Here is a 20,851-nt window from a genome sequence, read left to right as displayed (position 1 = left end):
GTTCAGCAGCCAGCCCTACTTGTAATACCCCCTCATCTCAGGCCTTCTGGTTTCAGGCCCTCTTATCTCACATGATGCCACCAACCCAGCCTCTCCTCCCTCCAAGCCAAACTGCAGGGCAGCCTCCCTAACTCTGCAGAGTTGTGTGTATGTATTTTTTTTTTAGTTTTTAAAAAAATTTTATTAAATTTTGGCTGCATTGGGTCTTCATTGTGGTGCACTGGCTTATCATTGCAGTGGCTTCTCGTTGCGGAGCACCTGCTCTAGGCGCTTGGGCTTTAGTAGTTGCAGCACACGGGCTCAGTAGTTGTGGCACACAGGCTTAGTTGCTCCGCGGCATGTGGGATCTTCCCGGACCAGGGCTCGAACCCATGTCCCCTGCATTGGCAGGTGGATTCTTAACCACTGCGCCATCAGGGAAGTCCCAGTCACCCACAGTTTTAATACTTGATTCTAACTACAAGCTCTTTGGTACACACTTCACTGCTGATCTTGTTGAAAAGGCAGCATTGTTTTAGAGGTGAGGACAGAGGAAGGAAGACAGGAACAGCTGGGAGACTTGGGACTGGCTGTTGACAAATGTGTTTGAAGAATGAAGATGACTGAACCTGATTTAGGGAGCAGGATAGTGGATGAGAGGAGATATGGGCAAGACATTGCAGGCAAAGGAGGTGCAACTTCTTGTTTACTTTTAGGTCTTTCCATCTATCATTATTATTCATTATGAAATGTTTTTGAAGGGAAACTGTTATATTTACAAACCTTAGAATGAGTCTGCCACCTTTAAAAATAATTTCTAGGATTTTGGCTTAAATTGGTTTTCAAATTTATTTTCAGACAGCTCTGCTTGTGTATCCATTAATTCTTTAACTTGGACTCTACTGTCGTAAGAATTCCCAAGCAAATTAATCAAGTCAGTGTTGCAAATACTGGTTTGTGTATTGATGAGTATTGTGTAGCCTATACTTTAATTTTAACCCACTTAAAGAAATAATTTTGTTAGGTTTCTAAGAAATTGCATTTCTATTATAAATGTATTTTCAGTCAGTGCTGACCACTTCACCTTTATAGCTGTGTTCTCTCCTTTTTTTTTTTTTTTTTTTTTTGCAGTACGCGGGCCTCTCACTGCTGTGGCCTCTCCCGTCGCGGAGCACAGGCTCCGGACACGCAGGCCCAGCGGCCATGGCTCACGGGCCCAGCCTTTCCGCGGCATGTGGGATCCTCCCGGACCAGGGCACGAACCCGTGTCCCCCGCATCTGCAGGCGGACTCTCAACCACTGCGCCACCAGGGAAGCCCTGTTCTCTCCTTTTTTGATTGTCTTCTTCAAAAAGAAAAGCAAAAGAAAAGCAAAACCCAGACACAAAGAAATGGCTAACTTTCTGGTTGGATGTCCCTGGGGGTAAAAAAGTAGTTAATTGATAACTAACTCTGTGCCAGGCATTATTTGACCATCACAGAAATCCTGGAGTAGGTATTGTTATTATGTGTGTTTTACAGATGAGGAACCGGATGATTGGAGAGTTTAACTTGCCTAAAGCTAAACACTTTGGTGCTGTCAGAGGTGGATCTCAAATCTTCATCCTTTTTGCTGTTAGTCACCAGCATTGCGAAGAGGATTAAGGTGTAAATTTGTTCTCCTTCTCTCCCTCCCTTCCTTCATTTTTTTCTCCCTCACTCCCTTTCCCTCTCTTTCTTTTCTCTCTATTTTTTTGCTCAGTCTCCCCTTTCAATCTTTACACACAAATAGTTTCTTTATGCCAGGCACAAATGCTCCACAATTAATTCAATTCTCCTATCAACTCTGTGGAGTAGAAACCATGATCATTAACGTCATACAGAGAAGAAAGCTGAGGCAGAAAGGGGTTAAGTAACTTGTCCAAGGTCAAACATCTTGTCAGTGTCATTTCAACACTAGAATATGAAATAAACAGGTGAGTTATATTTTCTAGAATCTTAATCTCATTAATGTAAGCCTTCCAAACAGGCACGACTGTTCTTTTCCCCGATAAAGTGGAAATGCCATAGCTGACAGATTAGCATGGTTTATGAAGGCAGAAAGGACGAGACTGGAAGCATTGTACCAGCCCAGGAGGCAGCGTCTGGAGTCAAAGGGTCTGCTGTGTCCTGGACACCCAACAAGACTTCTGTTGAGCAGAAGAGCGGGCCACGCAGCCGGGGGAAAACGAGGCTGAAGTCACCAGGGGCAGAGCCTTAAACGCCAAGCTGGGGATCGCTCTCGGTAGGACCAGGGCCCCTGGGTCTGGCAGCTGGACAGAGGTCTCCCGGGAGGTGGACTCCGGAACGAGGACCTTCAAAGAGGAGGCGGGGCTGCTTGCGAAGGGTCAAAACTGTAGCAGGAGAGCCCGGAAAGACTGTGCGGGGGTGGAGCTTGCGAAGCTGGAGTGACAGGGAGAGGAGGGATTGTGCGGGGGTGGAGTTTGCGGAGGAACAGGCCTAGTGGAGGGGCGGTCTTTTGGTGGGCGGGGCTCGAGGGCGGTCTCTTGGTGGGCGGGGGCTCAAGGAGGGGCGGAGCCCTCGGAGGGGGCGGGCCGGGTCCTATCGTGTCACAGCGTCAGCTCTGGAGGGACGGGCCTGAAGGGGCGGAGCCCGCAGGGGGCGCGACCCTGCCTGACCACCTCGGCGAATCCAGTCCTGCTGGCCGCGCGCAGCCCGCAGCCCGCCGCCCTGCTCCGTGCCCACCAGCATGTCTTTCGTCCCAGTGGCCGAGGATTCCGACTTCCCCATCCACAACCTGCCCTACGGCGTCTTCTCCACCAAAGGCGACGTGAGCTGCAGCGCTCGGTTTCCGGGCGCGGGGAGGGAGGGCTTCCCCTCCGCCCGGGACCCCCACGCCGCCTTCCTGCTCCGCCCCTGGCCTCAGCCCAGCCCTGCCACCTCCGCCAGCACCCGACGGAGCAGGACATCGGGCCTGTCGTTTCCCTGCTAGACGCCTCTCGCGAAGACCGCCGGTGTCATTTGGGGCCTAACGAGCGGTGCCTCGCATTCTCCTCCCTGGGGAGTGCGATGGGAGGTGGGGTGGGGGCAGGGGCCTTTTTTCTTTGGAGGGGCCGATCATGGAGAGTACTTGTGGGTTCAGATCCCTCCTGGTAACTTTCTAGATGTGCAAGTTATTGAAATTCTCAGCCTCAGTTTCTGCAGGTTTGTGTGAGAATTAAACGCAAAATGAAACGATACGTATGAGTCTCCCTTTCAGGTAGGCAGAGCAAGTTCTCTTATTATTACAGAGGAGTTGAAGCACAATCATACTGCCTACTCCGAAGTCATTTGGCTTTGTTGTCTTCCCCCAGGGCACCACGTTGTAACCGGTTGTTTTCTCCCAGGTTAGCCTCTAACCCTAGAACTCGGGAAACATTAACTGACCCGGTATTTTCAGTAGCTCGGAGGGATGATCGCCTTTGCTGGCAGTAGAGGCCTGGGATCTAAGAGGTTACGTTTCTTTACTTCCAGCTGGCCTTCTTTCAGCTCCCTGGGCTCCCTGGCATATCCTTGCTGATCAGAAGAAGCCCTTTTGGGCAGAGAAATGAAATTTCACTTAGTAAGTGTAGTCTGATTGGCAGAAAGAAATCTTTGAAAACTGGGGGTTTATCAACAAATATATAAGAAGGTCCCTGGGTGGGGAAAGCAGATTCCCCTGGATTTATTCATGGTATTTTGGGCTTAGCTTTCTGCTCCCAACTTTAAAGGTAAACTCCTGATTCATAGAAGCCCAGAATCTGCTTGCGCCCAAGTGTTCGGGAACCGTTTGCTAAATGGAGTTCCTGTCAGTTAGCCCCTTCCTGGAAACTGGGTTCCCTGCCCCCATGGCAAAAAATGCCTAGGTCTAGAAGATTCAACATGTGGTTTCACAACTGCCTGGCCTGGCCAGTTGTTGCAAGGATGCAAAAAGGTAACACTCAGTCCCCTGGAGGGCCGCAAGTACAAATAAGAGGCATGTTAAACCTTAACCTGTGTTAGCCAAGTGCACTCTGCTGGCGAACCCTCCCCTGCACTCCTCTGACACTTTGTCCTCAGCTGTGTGTCCTCAATCTTTACTCCACAAATCCATTAGGCAGAAGCCTTTGGGGGGGGGGGGCGGTGCTCTGACTTGCTCTCCCAGAAGATTCTGGAATGAATGCCCCTTAGGGTATGGCTAGTGACTTTCAGACTCCATGCCCCAGCTGTTCCACATTAGAATGTGCAAGGACAGCCACTAGGGAGGTTCACTGCCCTCTGAAAAGAGTGCTGGGGGTTGGGGGTGGGCCCCCTGGGCATTGCAGAAGGCTGAGGGCCTTCAAGTGGAACAGGCTGTGTCTGAAGCTATGGCTGCAGGCACTGGACATTCCAAAGGTGGTGGCTGCCTCTCCAGGCTGACCTGGTCGCCGAGGCACAGCCTCCCTCTCCTCCATGCCAGTGGCCAGCCGTGCATAATTTGGGTGGAACAATAGTGAATTAATCCGGCTTTCATTTTGGTCATTCTTTTATTCAGTAAGTGCTTATGAACCCCAACTCTGGGCCAGATTCTGGGCTGGGAGTTGGGGATCAAAGGCACACGGGACACCCTCCCTCCATCTTGGATTGCTCATGGACTAGAGCAGACCCTGGCTCTCTCTGTGAAGACAGGGACCGTGGCTTCTGAGAAACAGATGCTGCAGTAATCTGGAGCTGACGGCCAAGGTGCTCAAGTCCCCATGGTTCCAGCCCTGCCTCTGCCTCCAGACCCTCTGTTCTCTCTAGCCACACTGGCTGCCTTTCAGTTTCTGAAACATTCTTTTTTAAAAATATTTATTTATTTACTTTGGCTGCGCTGGGTCTTAGTTGCAGCACTGGGGATCTTTTAGTTGCAGCAAACTCTTAGTTGCAGCATGTGGAATCTAGTTCCTCAACCAGGGATCGAACCCAGGCCCCCTGCATTGGAGGCACAGAGTCTTAACTGCTGGACCACCACGGAAGTCCCAGTTTCTGGAACTTTCTAAGAGCAGTTTCCTGCCTCAGGACCTTCGCACGTATTGTTCTTTCTATCTGGAATACTCTTTTTTTTCCTACTCTATGTATGCCTGAGTTCTTCTCACTCTTCTGGGCCCAGCTTAAATGTCACCTCCTCAGAGAGAGCTGTCCCCTAAGCATCCTCACTGAACTCCAGCTACAGTTATCGTCTGTCACCTCACCGTGTGCTTCCTTTTGCTTCTGGAGGGTGGGAACCACGTCTCTCCTCTATCGTCAGTGCTTCTGCAGCCTTAGTATACTGCTGGGATGAAGTAGATGCTCCATAAATTTTTTTGTCTGAGTGAATGTCTGCTCTGTGTCTGGTCTGGTGATAAGAGATTTACAGATGTTAATTAATTGAATTCTCACTACAAACTTGCTGTTGTGCTACTGTCCCCATTTTACAGATGAGGAAACTGAGGCTCAGAGAGGCTAAGAGTCCTGCTCCAGGTCTCACAGCCAGTAAGAGGCAGATTTGGGGTTGCACCCCACAGCTGTGAGCTCCCAAACCCCATGCTTTTCCCTCTGTCAAGCTGGGAGGTGGGTAAAGATTTCCTTTGGACAACATTCTATCGGATATGACCAAATGTTATAAAGCGGAGGCAATGCACACGCATTCTCTTAAAGTTAGACATAGGATATCTCTTACTAATTTGTCTCCCTCAGGTTATACATGGCAACCTGAGGCCCTCAGAAGACCAAGGACTTGTCCAAAATGATAAGATGGTGAATGACAGAGTAGGCAGGACCCCAGGGATTGGGAGTCTAACACTGAAGAAAATAACTCCCAACAGTTAAAGTAGAGGGACTCATTCTCTCAGGTCCTCACGTCTAGGTCTAAAAGATTCAACATGTGGTTTCACAATTGCCAGGGTTTGGAACACAAGGGCAGCTTCTTGCCATTGCTTGCAGCCGAGGAGGCAGGCAGCCACACTTGTGATTACGTCTCTGATGTTGCTCAGTGGCCTCGGCTCCTTCCTGCAGCTTTGTGTGGGGGCCAGGGTCAGGGAATTGGCCCAGGGGTCTGCCTGCATATCCCTTAAGTGGGCAGCCACTGGGGTCCAGGTGGCCCAGCTCTTTGCCCAGGGATATGAGGCCCAGGGAGCTGGGAATGAGGACCACCCTCTCCAGGCAGCTTCCTCATGGGCAGGGTCTGCCCGGGGCCTCAGGGCTAGGTGAGGGTGTGGCTCCGGTCTACCCCTGTGCACAGAGGGATAGCCATCTTCTCTCAGCCCCCTAAATGAGCAGCCACTGGAGATAAGGCCAGCCAGTAGCCCCACCTCTAAACTCCCTGGAACTGAAATGGCAAAGCTGGTGGTTCAGGAGAGCTGGAAGCTCAGCTCAGGACAGAGCTTTAGGAGGTCGAGTCTGCAGACATGCTCTCAGGTTCCTTGTTGATGAGCAAATTTCAGGGCCATGTGGACAAAGGTCAGGCTTTGCCAAATATTTGCGACATTGTCACGCTCAGGGCTGAAGCTGGGATTTGATGGTGCAGAAAGGAACTTTTCCTGCATGCTCTGAGTAGTCTGGCTTCATGCTCCCTGGTGACCCGAACTCTGCTCTGTTTGAGCCGTAACAGAGCTCATTACTCATTAGTCCAAGCCCCTGGCCTTCAGCACTGTGCCTGGGACACGCTCTGCTGTGCAGAGGAATTGCCGCCAAGGGAAGGCCTAGGTTAAACCTGAGAAATAATCCAGTTGCCTGGTGAGGTGGTGAGCTCTTCATCACCAGAGGCATTTAAGCAACACCTGAGGAGCTTTGCTGGGGACTTTGCCTGGATAAGGGGCTTGGACTAGGCCTCTTTCAAGTTACCCACTCCAAGGGGTGTTTGATTTATTTTCCATTCAGGAAACACACATTCTTTTCCCCTCTTGTCCTAGAGGCAGACATGGCACCAGGTTCTTCCCGGACAGAGATCACAGGGTCAATTTCAGCCCTCTGAGAGGCAAAGGGAGCTGGGGTACGGTGCTAAGGATCCAGTTCCTCAGTCCCTCTCCATAGAGGGCCATGTAAAGACAAGAGCCATGGGTTCGTAAATAGACAGACTTGCTGGGTAAGTGAGCCAAGCCCGGCTGAGGCTTTGCCCAGTGCTGACCATGCCACCTTCCTCCCAGCCAAGACCAAGGATCGGCGTGGCGATTGGTGACCAGATCCTAGACCTCAGTGTCATTAAGCACCTCTTCACTGGGCCTGTCCTCTCCCAACACCAGGATGTCTTTGATCAGGTAGGACATTGTGACATGGCTTGTCCTGGATCTCAGTGGCCTTTGTTGCAAATGCCACTAAGAAAGTGCCCTTTGCCTTCCGTTTCTGATAGAGGTAGTGCCTTGAGGGCTCAGAGATTTTACTTGGGTAAGGTTGGGGGCTGGCTGTGAGACAGACAGGCTGGCAGGAGGTAGCCTTGGGACAGCGCAGGGTGGGTTCCTGGGTGAGAAGAGTGTCAGTCCCGGGCTTCCCTAGTGGCGCAGTGGTTGAGAGTCCGCCTGACAATGCAGGGGACGCGGGTTCGTGCCCCGGTCCGGGAAGATCCCACATGTCGTGGAGCGGCTGGGCCTGTGAGCCATGGCCGCTGAGCCTGCACGTCCAGAAAAAGAGTGTCAGTCCCGGGCTTCCCTAGTGGCGCAGTGGTTGAGAGTCCGCCTGACAATGCAGGGGACGCGGGTTCGTGCCCCGGTCCGGGAAGATCCCACATGTCGTGGAGCGGCTGGGCCTGTGAGCCATGGCCGCTGAGCCTGCACGTCCAGAAAAAGAGTGTCAGTCCCTCCGCAGTCCTAGGCCCTCCCCAGTTGTCTCTGAGATGATGCCCTCCAATAACTGGTTCATTTCCTCATTTTAAGCTGGTTGAGTCTCTGCTTGTTCCAGGCCGGTGCTGGGCCCTCCGAGGGACGGAGCCATGAGCCCTGCCCTCCGGGTTTGATTCCAGCCTGGGAAGAATGGACAGCTTGCCCCAAGTGCCCTCTGTGTTGCCACCACTTTAGGAGTCAGCCTGAAGGATACGTACATGAGTGATGGACGTGAATTTACTTCCCTGTAAACGGTCCAGTGCTTTGGTGTGCATCCTCCCTCCCGTTCCATGGAAGGGAGATGATATGTATTGAGTACCTCCTATGTGTCAGGAGTTTTACACACATCTCTTGTTCAATTCTCATGATGACCCTCTGGCATAGGAATGGAATCCTCATTAGATGGATGAGGGTCTAATCTGAAACGGGACACAATTCTCCCAGGTCAGATGGCTACAAGGATTGGAGCTGGGGTTGGAACTCTGGCCTTGAGAATCCACAGGTGCTTTTTCTGCTGCACTTCACTGGCTCAGAAACCTCTTCTTAACTTATGTGAAGGGGATTGGTGTAGACTGCAGTACGCCTGCAGACCAGAGGCCGCCCCTGGAGGAACGCAGCCATCTTCACTGCAGGCGGGGCCAAGCTTAACCAGGCAGCTGTCCCAGATAGGAGCTCCCAGGCTTTGCCAGTTGCAAGTCCATGAGGGGATGAAGCCCCATCAGGAAAGATGACACATCTCCCCAGCTCGATGAACAGATGACAGAACTAAGAACCAAAGTCCTGAGAGTTTGAATGAACTGGGATAAGTGACAGGGGACCCAGAAAGCTGGCCAGGCTCTCTCCTGTCAGTAGGAGGGGTAGCCCAAGGGGCTTTCCCATGTGTGATCTTTCTTCCTCTGCATCTTGGTCCTAGCCAGCTCTCAACAGCTTCATGGGCCTGGGTCAGGCTGCCTGGAAGGAGGCAAGGGGATTGTTGCAGAACCTGCTGTCCGCCAGCCAAGCCAGGCTCAGAGATGACACGGAGCTTCGGAAGCGGTGAGGAGCCCGTGGACCGTGATGCGTGGGGAGGAGGGGACCTGGCTTGTCGGAAGAGGACGGTGTGGTCGTCAGGGACATTCTGAGTCACGGGTTGGCTGCCTTGGCCTCATCCAGCCCCGACCTGGGCTGCATTTTGGTGAGAGGGCTCTGGGCTGACTGGGATTACCTCTCTGCCTGGACTGGGGTGTCCAGGCCATGCCTGGCCCACCGGCCCACTCCCTTGTTCACTCAGCCATTCCTCTTCAGCATCACTTGTGTCCTTGCCGGGTTTCCAAACAAGGGGTAATTTAGCCCATTGTCTAGAGTGGAACATAGAAGGGGAGAGGCAACTTGTCTTTAGTGGGTGGATGCCCATCCTGGGGTGGCCCCAGGCCAGTCTGGAAGTGCTCACTGGAGATTGTGAGCAGGACTTGGGCCATGATCTAGGCTGAGCCTGTGAATGACCAAAGCTTGACCTTGAAGCCCCTTGTTCTGTGTTTCAGTGCATTCACCTCCCAGGCTTCCGCCACAATGCATCTTCCGGCCACCATAGGTGAGTCCAGTCTCTTTACCAGGATGCACACGGAGCAGCTGGCTGCTCAGGGGCAGGCACAGCTTGAGCAAAGGCCTGGCGACTGGAGCCCACGGGTGGGAGGGGTGTCCGCCACTCTTTTGCAAATTCCATTGTCTGTTTCAGGAAGTCTTGGCTCCTTGTTTCTTTTTCGTTTCTCAACTGGGAGTTCTCAAAACGAATTTTTAGTGAGGCGAATTTGTGTGGCATGTTGGGCATGCTCTCCCGGCCCCTTCCTCCCACCCCTCCTTGTTCTCCCGCTCCGACCCTGCCTCGGAACTGGCCCTTCTCGGACCTGCGGAATCCAGGTCACTGACAGCATCTCCCGACCTTTCCCCCCGCAGGCGACTACACGGACTTCTATTCCTCTCGGCACCACGCCACCAATGTCGGAGTCATGTTCAGGGGCACGGAGAACCCGTTGATGCCCAATTGGTATGTTCTGGACCAGTGTGTGGCTAAGTTCCAAGTCTGTCTTTACGTGCCCGGCAGCGTGTTGTCCCAGGAGCTGCCAAGTCCTCTCAGGTTAAGGAAACCCGGGAGGAAAGCTAACAATGACCATGATGTCACCACTTCCGGAAACAGTGGCCTCAGACTCTGGTCCTCCTCTCCCCTCAGCCCTGGACCTGCTGTGGTATCATGGGGACTTCCCTTAAGCTCTTTGATCTAGAGAACACGGGTTGGAATTAGATCCTGACTCACTAACATTCTTCCAGATCCTTTTGTTTGTAAGCTGTGAATTATGGTTCTATTGGCAAGTCTTCCATGCCAGTATTCTCCATACTTAGACTCTTCTGATAGATGAGAATCCTCAAGTGTGCCCAGTGCTGTGTTTTCTCAAAGAGTGGTCAGCTCGAAACGGGGGCTGCATTTATTTATTTGATCCTCATAGGGGTTCTTTGGGGTCGCCAAGGCTATGACTGACACCCCCATTTCACAGGAAGGGAAACAGACTTAGAGAAGGAGCAACTTGCCTGAGGACGTACAGGGCCAAAGGCTGTCTCCTAACACCCAGGTCAAGGCCATTGCCGGAGCCTAGAACACAGAGCCAAGATCCTTGCCCTTTGCTGTGTGTTGTCCTCTAGATGTGACGGTTATTCAGAGCACAGTGGCAGGCACACGCCCCAGGCCGAGTGCCCTGGGCCACACACAGTCACTGGGGTGGACAGAGACTTTCCCCTCTTTTAGTGGGTGTTTCAGATAAGCTGTGCCAGAAGGGGCTGCGTCTGTCAGAACCAAGAGGAAGAAGGGGGAAGAGAGTGGGTTACAACCCAGAGAAGTTAAGCAACCAGGCCAAGGTTGCAGAACAAGGCCAGGGTGCATCTAGGACTGCAGGAGGCCAGTGAGTCAAGACTCTGGCCCTGTGCATGGTCCAGGCCAAGTGGGGGAGTCTCAGCCCGTTTCCTTCTGCAGGGTAAGAGCAAACAGGCTTTCTCTCTCAATGTTTGATGCAAAGTGGTCGGCGGCTGTGCCTTTTTTACTTTATGCATATATCCTTTATTATAAAGTTAATATATGCTTGTTGTGATTAACCGAAACAGAAAATACATAAAATACATAAAATAAAACACTAGAAATTTAAAATGTGCATACCATTGGACCCACAGTCTTACTTTCATGCATCTATCCTACAGAAATAACGTTTGTATTCAAGGGCAAAGATGTTTACCAGCAATCTTTCTAAGGACCCAAAGCTGGAAGCAATCTGAATGGTTATTGGTGGAGGACTAGTTGAAAAATCATGGTCTGTTCACAATATGAAATGTTTTGTAGCTGTTGAAAGAAAGATTTAGGATCAAAAGTCATGTGCATGATATATATATATATATATTTTTTTTAATAGGTTTTATTTATTTATTTATTTATTTTTGGCTGTGTTGGGTCTTTGTTGCTGCGCGCGGGCTTTCTCTAGTTGCGGGGAGCAGGGGCTACTCTTCGTTGCAGTGCCCGGGCTTCTCACTGCGGTGGCTTCTCTTGTTGCAGAGCACGGGCGCTAGGCACGCAGGCTTCAGTAGTTGTGGCATGCGGGCTCAGTAGTTGTGGCTCGCAGGCTCTAGAGCACAGGCTCAGTAGTTGTGGCTCGCGGGCTGTAGAGCACAGGCTCAGTAGTTGTAGCTCACGGGCTTAGTTGCTCTGCTGCTTGTGGGATCTTCCCAGACTAGGGCTGAAACCCATGTCCTCTGCATTGGCAGGTGGATTCTTAACCACTGCGCCACCAGGGAAGACCCACTTTCATGATATATGAAGTGAAGGTATTGTGTAAAGTGAGTTCTCATTTTTATAAAAAGACAAAGAAAAATATATGTACATTCATACTGTATTAGTTTCTTGTGGTGGCTATAACCAATTACCACAAACTCGGTAGCTTAAAGCAACACAGTTATATTCTCTCACAGTTCTGGAAGTCAGAAGTTTGAAATCAGCTTCACTAGGCCAAAGTTAAGGTGTCGGCAAGGCTGGTTCCTCTGGGAGGCTCTAGGGGAAGAATCCATTTCCTTGTCTTTTTCAGCTTCCAGAGGCTGCCCATGTTCCTTGGCTTGGGACCCCTGCCTCAGATAACTCCACCCTCTTGGTTCTGTTACACACCAGGGTTCTTGGCCTTCCCCAAGCAATAGAAATTGACTAGAGGCCAGACAAGAAATTCAGGCAAGGCTTATTGGGGCCCCTGCTGCAGCCACCGGGAGAGAGAACAAACAACAGGTTCCCTTGCTTGCTCGCTCCCCAAGGAGGGGGCAAGCTTGCTCCTTATATGGGGTGAGGGTAGGGGTGTGTCCAGGGGTCGGGCCAGGGGGGTGGCTTAGGTGTTTTGCCCGCCCCTTAGGTGGTGTTGTGTGCAGGGGGCATGCGCAGTACCCTGCTTTTGCTCCTGACACCCTGTTTTTGCCCCAGACTCTTCAAAAGTGGCAGTTGGGATTTTTTTGGTCTCTTTGTATCTTTTGGGTCCAGAATTTGCCCCAACTGTGCATGCACATGCACACATTTATTTTTAGTCCTATACAGTTTCTTAGTATTTTGTTGCTCATGGAGAGGTGTGTCCATGTGCCAGGATCGCGGCACTGCAGCAAAGGGTCTCAGGTCCCATCCTGTCTCAGTTCCATCTGCAATTGTCCTAATTCCTTCTTTGACTTTCTTGCCTCCCCTTTATAAGGACCCTTATGATTACATTTAAGGACCACCTGGATGATTCAGAATAATCTCTACCATCTCAAGATCATTGACTTAATCACATCTGCAAGTCTCCTTTGCTATAGAAAGTAACATGTACAGGTTCCAGGGAATAGGACCTGAATATCTTTTTTGTTTTATGGGCCGTGCCTCATGACTTGTGGGAGCTTATTTCCCCGACAAGGTATCAAACCCACTCCCCCTGCATTGGAAGCATGGAGTCTTAACTCCACTGGACCATGAGGGAAGTCCCAGGACCTTGGTATCTTTTGAGAGGCTATTACTGAGCCTCACACACACACATGCACACTCATACGTGTACACACACATATACCTACACAGATACCTACACATATACACACACTCGTACATACACATACACACACACACATGCACACATTTGCCTAGACTGCTGTAAGCGTAGAGAAAAGTCCAGAGTAATAGATTCCAGACCAACTTTACTTCCTTCAGGGGAGTGGCTGGATGGGGAGAGCTGACTAACTTCTGTGCTATTTGAATCATTACATGTAATGTAATTGCACGCAGTTGTATTTTATAACTTAAGCCAATAAGGGGAGCAAAGGGGGAGAAAAGGGAAACCCCCAGCCCACTCCCCAGAGGCCATTACTCTGAATGGTGGCTGGCCCATCGCCTTCACCTCTTCAGGTTATGGGTGTGCGTGCGCACACACACACACACACACACGGACACGCACGGACACATACACGTTTCATATCTGTAGTTAACAAAACGAGACCATGCTGACTGACATTTGCGTTTTTCACTTTAATATGTCATTGACGTTGTTCCGTGTAAATAAACTTAAATCTACCTCAGTCTTTATGAAAATAGTTTTTTTTTTGATTAGGTAATATAAGGCAAATGCATGGTAAATTGCCGTTTATCTAACAAGATGTGAAAAATACTAGACAGTGGTAAAAGTGTATAGAAATATCAAGGGACAGTAAATTCCAGGTGGTGGCCCCCTCTGGGGTGGGGTCAGGAGGGGTGGGAAGCAGAGGGAAGGGACCGGGAGGGCTACAAAGGGGGTGTTATTATTATTTTTTGGTGTTTTTGCCACGCGGCACATGGGATCTTAGTTCCCAGACCAGGGGTCTAACCCATGCCCCCTGCAGTGGAAGCGTGGAGTCTTAACCACTGAACCTCCAGGGAGATCCTTATGAAGGGGGCGTTTTTAATTGGCTTAGAAAGCCTGTTGGTGCTCTGTGGTTATTTGTCTTATTATATCTTTTTGTATATCATAAATATTGCAAAATACATTTTCAAACATTTAAAAAACTAAAAGCTACAAAAAATCATCAATGCATGTACACAGTCCTGAATTCCAAAGGAATTTATGGGTAAGCAGTGGGAACAAAGCAAGATTCTCCCACCCTGTCTTTCATCCTCCTTCCTTTCTCTGAAGGCAAAACCGTTATCAGCTGCTTAGAGATTCTTTCACAGATATTCTACACAGTCAGTGCTCTCTTACTAATTTGAAAGACTGTTTTGTGCTGAATAGAAATTAACCCTTTGTTGTAATGCAGTGCAACTCTTTTCTCCCAATGTGGCATCTTTTTACTTTATTTGCTGTCTTTCTTGATGCAGAAATTTTACCTTTCTATAAAGTCAAACATGTCAATCATTTCCTTCATGGCGTTTACTTTTTTTTTGTTTTCTTTTCGGTACGCGGGCCTCTCACTGTTGTGGCCTCTCCCGTTGCGGAGCACAGGCTCCGGACGTGCAGGCTCAGCGGCCATGGCTCACGGGCCCAGCCGCTCCGCGGCATGTGGGATCCTCCTGGACCGGGGCACGAACCCACATCCCCTGCATCGGCAGGTGGACTCCCAATCACTGCGCCACCAGGGAAGCCCGGCATTTACTTTTATGTCGTGCTCAGACTTTCTCCACCTCAGGAATTTGAAGATTTGGGGAGTATTTTTTCCTAGTACTTCTTAGAGCCTTACTCTGCATAAATTCTGATCTATAATCCACTGGGGATTTCCTTTTGTGTGTGATGTGAGGTGTGGGTCTGTATTCGTTTCCTGGACTGCTGTAACAAACTGCCATACGCTGGGTGGCTTAAAACCACAGAAATTTATTATCTCGCAGTTCTGAAGGCCGCAGGTCTGGAATCTAGGTTTTGGCAGGGCCTCACTCCCTCTGGAGGCTCCAGGGGACAAGCCATCTCCCTGCTTGTCCAGCTCTGGTGGCTGCAGGCCATCCTTCCTGGGCAGCATCACTGCAGACTCTGCCTCTGTCTACACAGGGCCTTTGCCTCTTCTCTTTGTTTCCTCTTGTGTGTCTCTTATAAGGACACTTGTCACTGGATCTAGGGCCCACCTGGCTAATCCAGGAGGACCTCATCTCAAGATCCTTAACTTAAACCCTTTTTCCAAATAAGGTCGAGTTTGCATTTTCTAGGGGTCAGGACGTAGACATACTTCCAGGGAACCATATTCTACCCATTATGGGATCTAACTTATCTTGTTATGCAAAAACGTTTTTCACTTTTTATGTATTATGTTCTTTGTTTTAACCAGCTTGTTCAATTGGTCTGTTCCTAGCAGTACCGTACCGTAAATCACCTTATGATGGTGTTTCGATGCTTGGGAGTTCTTTCCTCTTTCATTTCCTCTCCCATATTTCTGTCTTATAAACAGAGCTCTTGACAGTGTTCCTGTGCTCTGAATGGCTCTCCCGCTCTGAGCTTTATGATCTAGTCCCCGGGTCCCGTTGTAGTAGGTAGGGAGGGGTCTACAGGGGAAGCAGCAGAACTTTGTGGTCGGAGAGACCCAGGTTTGAAGTCCAATGGCAGCACTTCACACGGGGTCACCTCGGCCAAGCCTTGGATGCTCCCGAGCCTGAGTTTGCTCAGCGCTGTCCCATTACGCCTACCGTGCAGGGCTGTTGTGAGGAGGGCATGAAAAGGGAAACAACAGGAAAGCACCCCATGTGATGCTGCGTATTCTAAGTGCAGAGTACATACACAGTAACCATTTCAGTTATTCTGCGTGTATTTGCATCAGCACCATATTGATGCTGGAGACAAGGATGGGAGGAAATCGTACTTTTTCCCACTGTTTAAGTACCTTTTGCTTTTTTTAAAAATGTAAATTGCACATAACAAAATTTACATCTTAAGCATTTTTAAGTGCACAGTTCAGTGGCATTAGTACATTCATATTGTTGTGCAGCCATCACCACCATCCATCTCCACAAGTTTTTCATCTTTTCAAACTGAATCTCTGGACTCATTAAAGAATAACTCCCCGTTTCCACCTGCCGCCCCGACAGCCCCTGGCCACCACCATTCTACTTTCTGTCTCTATGAATTTGACTCCTCTAAGTACCTCATGTAAGTGGAATCAGGCAGTATTTGTCCTTTGGTGTCTGGCTCATTTCACTAGCACAATGTCCTTAAGCTTCACCCGTGGTGTAGCCTGTGTCATTATTTCCATTCTTTTTATTGCTGAGCAATATTCCATTGTATGTATAGACCTCATTCTTGCTTATCTATTTATCTATTGCTGGACACTTGGGAGTACCTTTCGACATTTGAACCATGTATATATGTTGACTCCCTTTTTTATTTTATATTGGAGTATAGCCGATTAACAATGTTGTGATAGGGACTCCCCTGGTGGTGCGGTGGTTAAGAATCCGCCTGCCAATGCAGGGGACATGGGTTCGATCCCTGTTCTGGGAAGATCCCATATGCTGCGGAACAACTAAGCCCGTGTGCCACCACTACTGAGCCTGTGCTCTAGAGCCCATGAGCCACAACTCCTGAGCCCGTGTGCCACAACTACTGAAGCCCACGTGCCTAGAGCCTGTGCTTCACACCAAGAGAAGCTACTGCAATGGGAAGCTCGTGCACCGCAACGAAGAATAGCCCCCACTCACCGCAACTAGAGAAAGCCCACACGCAGCAACAAAGACCGAATGCAGCCAATAAGTAAATGAATTAAAAAAAAAACACCCCAATATTGTGATAGTTTCAGGTGTGCAGCAAAGCGACTCAGCCATACATATACATGTAACCATTCTCCCCCAGACTCCTCTCCCATCCAGGCTGCCACTTAACATTGAGCAGAGTTCCCTGTGCTATACAGTAGGTCTTTGTTGGTTATCCATTTTAAAGCTCTCTTTTCTCATCCACTTTTTTTTTTTTTTTTAATATTTATGTATTTATTTGGTTGCGCTGGGTCTTAGTTGCCGCAGGTGGGCTCCTTAGTTGAGGCACATGGGCTCCTTGGTTGCAGCACATGGACTCCTTAGTTGTGGCATGGAACTCTTGGTTGCAGCATGCATGTGGGATCTAGGTCCCTGACCAGGGATCAAACCTGGGCCCCCTGCATTGGGAGTGCAGAGTCTTAACCACTGCATCACTAGGGAAGCCCCTGGTTATCCATTTAAAATATGGCAGCGTATACATGTTGATCCCAAACTCGCTGACTATTCCTTCTCCCTTTCATTTTTAATTTGAAAACATTTTGAAATTTACTTTGCACCTGTAACAGTGTTGATGCTTTCTCTCTCCTTCCTTCCTCAGGCTGCACTTACCAGTGGGCTACCACGGCCGTGCTTCCTCCGTCGTGGTGTCTGGCACCCCAATCCGCAGGCCCATGGGACAGATGAGACCTGATGACTGTAAGTACCCTGCCGTGCTCCACTCTGTGTCCCCACACCCTGAGTTCCATGCCTGGCACTCACTAGCCTCTTTCTGGTATGATTCCAGCTAAGCCTCCTGTGTATGGTGCCTGCAAACTCTTGGACTTCGAGCTGGAAACAGTAAGCCATGTCTTGGTGTTTTATTGGCGTAGAGTCTGTATATACACTAGGGCAGGAGAGCTCCCTGGGATGGCCGCCCTGGATGACAGGCCGTTCCCCCATCTCAGCCATGTTAATGGCAGTCCTGGCTCCCCACTTGGCCATTGGAAGTACTGTCCAGCCTCATTATTCACTCATATTCCATATTTGAAAATTCACCTACTTACTAACAGTTCGTTCCTAACCTCCAGATCAATACTAGCGGGAGCTTTTAGGGGTCACCTGAGGGCATGCACAGGGTGGCAGAAAATTTGAGTCTCCCGATGTGCATGTCCCCATCTGAAGTTGAACAAGGCCCTGCTCTGCCTTCGTGTCTCAGCTCTCATACTGCAAATAAGTGTCCTTTTTACTGTCTTTTCAGTGCCACGTTATTTTCCACTTTTGTGCTTTCCGTTGAGGTGCTAGCTAGTGTTCCCAAGCACAAGAAAGTTGTGATGTGCACCCTGTAGAAAACGTGTGTGCTAGATAAGCTGCCCTGGGGCTGATCGTGCCCGTGCCTTGAGTTCATGTTCATGAATCAGCCACATACAGGCAGACCTTGTCTTACTGCACTTTGCTACATTGCACTTCACAGATATTGCGTTTTTACAAATTGAATGTTCGTGGCAACCCTGCATCGAGCAAAGTCTGCCGGTGCCATTTTTCCAACAGCATTTGCTCACTTTGTGTCTCTGTGTCACATTTTGGTAATTCTCATAATATTTCTTTTCTTTTTTTTTTTAAATAAATTTATTTTATTTATTTATTTTTGGCTGCATTGGGTCTTCGTTGCTGTGCGCGGGCTTTCTCTAGTTGTGGCGAGCGTGGGCTACTCTTCATTGTGGTGCGCGGGCTTCACATTGCAGTGGCTTCTGTCGTTGCAGAGCATGGGCTCTAGGCGCGTGGCTTCAGTAGTTGTGGCGCATGTGCTCAGTAGTTGTGGCTCTCCGGATCTAGAGCGCAGGCTCAGTAGTTGTAGCACACTGGCTTAGTTGCTCTGCGGCATGTGGGATCGTCCCAGATCGAACCCATGTCCCCTGCACTGGCAGGCAGATTCTTAACCACTGTGCCACCAGGGAAGTCCCTCTTTTTCTAAAAAAAAAAAATTAATTAATTAATTAAGTTTTGGCTGTGTTGGGTCTTCGTTGCCAGGCTCCGGCTCTCTCTAGTTGCGGTGAGCGGGGGCTGCTCTTTGTTGTGGTGCGCGGGCTTCTCACTGCGGTGTCTTCTCTTGTTGTGGAGCATGGGCTCTAGGCACATGGGCTTCAACAGTTGTGGCACACAGGCTCAGTAGTTGTGGCACACAGGCCTAGTTGCTCCGCGGCATGTGGGATCTTCCTGGACCAGGGCTCGAACCCATGTCCCCTGCACTGGCAGGAGGATTCTTAACCACTGAACCACCAGGGAAGACCCCTCTCGTAATATTTCAAACTTTTTTGGGGGTTTTTGGCCATGCCAGGCAGCATGTGGGATCTCAGTTCCCCAACCAGGGATCAAACCCACGCCCCCCTGCAGTGGAAACACAGAGTCTTAACCACTGGGCTGCCAGGGAAGTCCCAATATTTCAAACTTTTTCATCATTATTGTATTCGTTATGGTGATCTGTGACCGGTGATCATTGATGTCACTACTATGACTTGCTGAAGGCTCAGATGATGGTTAGCATTTTTTAGCCATAAATTATTTTTTAATTAAGATATGTACATTGATGGTTTAGACCTAATGCTAGCGCACACTTAATAGACTATAGTATAGTGTAAACATAACTTTTATTTTTTGGAGTTTCAGTTGATACTTGAATTTTTTTTCTAAAGTTCTTTTTTTTTAACTTTTGATTTTATATTGGAGTATAGTTGATTAACAATGTTGTGATAGTTTCAGGTATACAACAAACGTATTCAGTTATACATATACATGTATCTCTTCTTTTTCAAATTCTTTTCCCATTTAGGTTGTTACATAATATCAAGCAGAGTTCCCTGTGCTATACAGTAGGTTGTTGTTGGTTATCCATTTTACATATAGCAATGTGTACATGTCAATCCCACACTCCCTGACTCTCCCTCCCCCCAACCCCCAACCTTCCCTCCTGGTAACCATAAGTTCTTTCTCTAAGTCTGTGAGTCTGTTTCTGTTTTGTTAATAAGTTCATTTGTATCATTTCTTTTTAGATTGTGCATATAAGCGATTTCATAAGTTATTTCTCTCTCTCCCTGACGTCACTCAGTATGACAATCTCTAGGTCCATCCATGTTGCTGCAAATGGCATTATTTCATAAACATAACTAACTTTTATAGACACTGGGAAACCAAAAAAAATTCGTGTGACTCGCTTTATTGAGATCTTCGCTTAATTGCGGTGGTCTGGCGCCAACCTGAAATATGACCAACGTAGTCCTGTATATGAAACCAGGTGTCCTTAAACAGAAGCACACACAAAGCAAGGTTATATGCTGATTTGTTGATGTGAATGTTGTGACCAGAGGCTGGCAGGAACTTAGCCCCGTATTTCCCCTAGAAGCGATATACCTGTATTTGCTAACTCGGTGTTTCTAATGACTTTATAGAATATAATTATTACCAATAACAAGAATCAACTACATCAGCCCCATTGCACTTGTGGCTGGACCTGCACAACCTCAGAACTGTGGTTATTTCAGGGCTGTGCATTTTTTTAAAATTAAACTTATTTTGAGATCATTGTACACTCACGTGCAGGTGTAAGAAACAGTACGGAGAGCTCCAGAATCCTTCACACATTCTCCCCCAGTGTAACATCCTGCACAGCAAGATTGCCATCTCACAGCCAGATGTTGACATCTATCCAGTTGGTTCCCTCACCCCAAGGACCACTCATGATGCAGGGCTGTGCATTCTGAGAGGGACACTGAATTCCAGGAAGCCCCCAAGGTCAAGGGACCAGGAAAGAGATGAGAAGGAAGAGCTGAACTGGAGGGGAGGGTCCTGGGACACCGGCAGTGTCTTCAGTCTGTGCCAGGTCATCGGATGCTGGGTAGCGGAGCCAGGCCAGGGCAGGGAGGTGCGGGCAGGCCATGGAGGGGGCTTCTCAAAGCCAGCACTCAGGGCTTCAGGTGATGCTCAGAGTGTCTCCTCATGCAGGTGGAGGGAAGGGGCTGCGGAGTCCGCTGGTAGGGCTGGGAACGTGGGAATCTAGGTCGATTGGAGGCCTGCTGGGCCTCCCTGTAGTTCCAGCCCTGCCTTGTGATTTCTTTGGATTCTGTCCAGAGGAGGGGAACAGGTGGGCACTAGTCCCCTGGTTCCAGCAGGGCGTTACTGGCCAGCCCTCTGCCCCCTGATGCCTTTGTGAGGCTGCCCCGTGAACCCTAAGAGGAGGTCTCCCAACCCAGATCCCCCAGAGCAGGGCCCCCTGGTTGGGGGCCAGGGTCTTCTCTCTGGGGGAACGGAGGACTCTGCAGACAGATGCTTCACCTGTGTTGGTTCCTGTTTCCGGGGGTGGTGGTGGGGGGGGGGGTGGTGGAAGGGGGGGGCATGATACC

At 49.5% G+C, this 20,851-nt stretch overlaps 1 protein-coding gene across 1 annotated transcript in view; it reads left to right on the top strand.

Annotated features, from left to right (window-relative positions):
- The first annotated feature begins 2,586 nt into the window (after positions 1–2,586).
- Positions 2,587–20,851, top strand: part of FAH (fumarylacetoacetate hydrolase) — a 36,349-nt gene continuing 18,084 nt past the window's right edge. The window contains exons 1-7 of the mRNA XM_007447063.1: positions 2,587–2,787; positions 7,100–7,210; positions 8,682–8,803; positions 9,289–9,338; positions 9,701–9,791; positions 17,077–17,174; positions 17,263–17,315. Of these exons, the coding sequence (XP_007447125.1) occupies positions 2,707–2,787; positions 7,100–7,210; positions 8,682–8,803; positions 9,289–9,338; positions 9,701–9,791; positions 17,077–17,174; positions 17,263–17,315 (606 nt within the window). The 5' untranslated portion in view covers positions 2,587–2,706. The remainder of the gene's footprint in view (positions 2,788–7,099; positions 7,211–8,681; positions 8,804–9,288; positions 9,339–9,700; positions 9,792–17,076; positions 17,175–17,262; positions 17,316–20,851) is intronic.

Source organism: Lipotes vexillifer, unplaced genomic scaffold (genome assembly GCF_000442215.2).
Source record: "Lipotes vexillifer unplaced genomic scaffold, Lipotes_vexillifer_v1.1 scaffold1339, whole genome shotgun sequence".
Taxonomy (NCBI): domain Eukaryota; kingdom Metazoa; phylum Chordata; class Mammalia; order Artiodactyla; family Lipotidae; genus Lipotes; species Lipotes vexillifer.
Note: the sequence above shows the minus strand (reverse complement) of the source record. Positions and strands in the feature narration are given on the sequence as shown.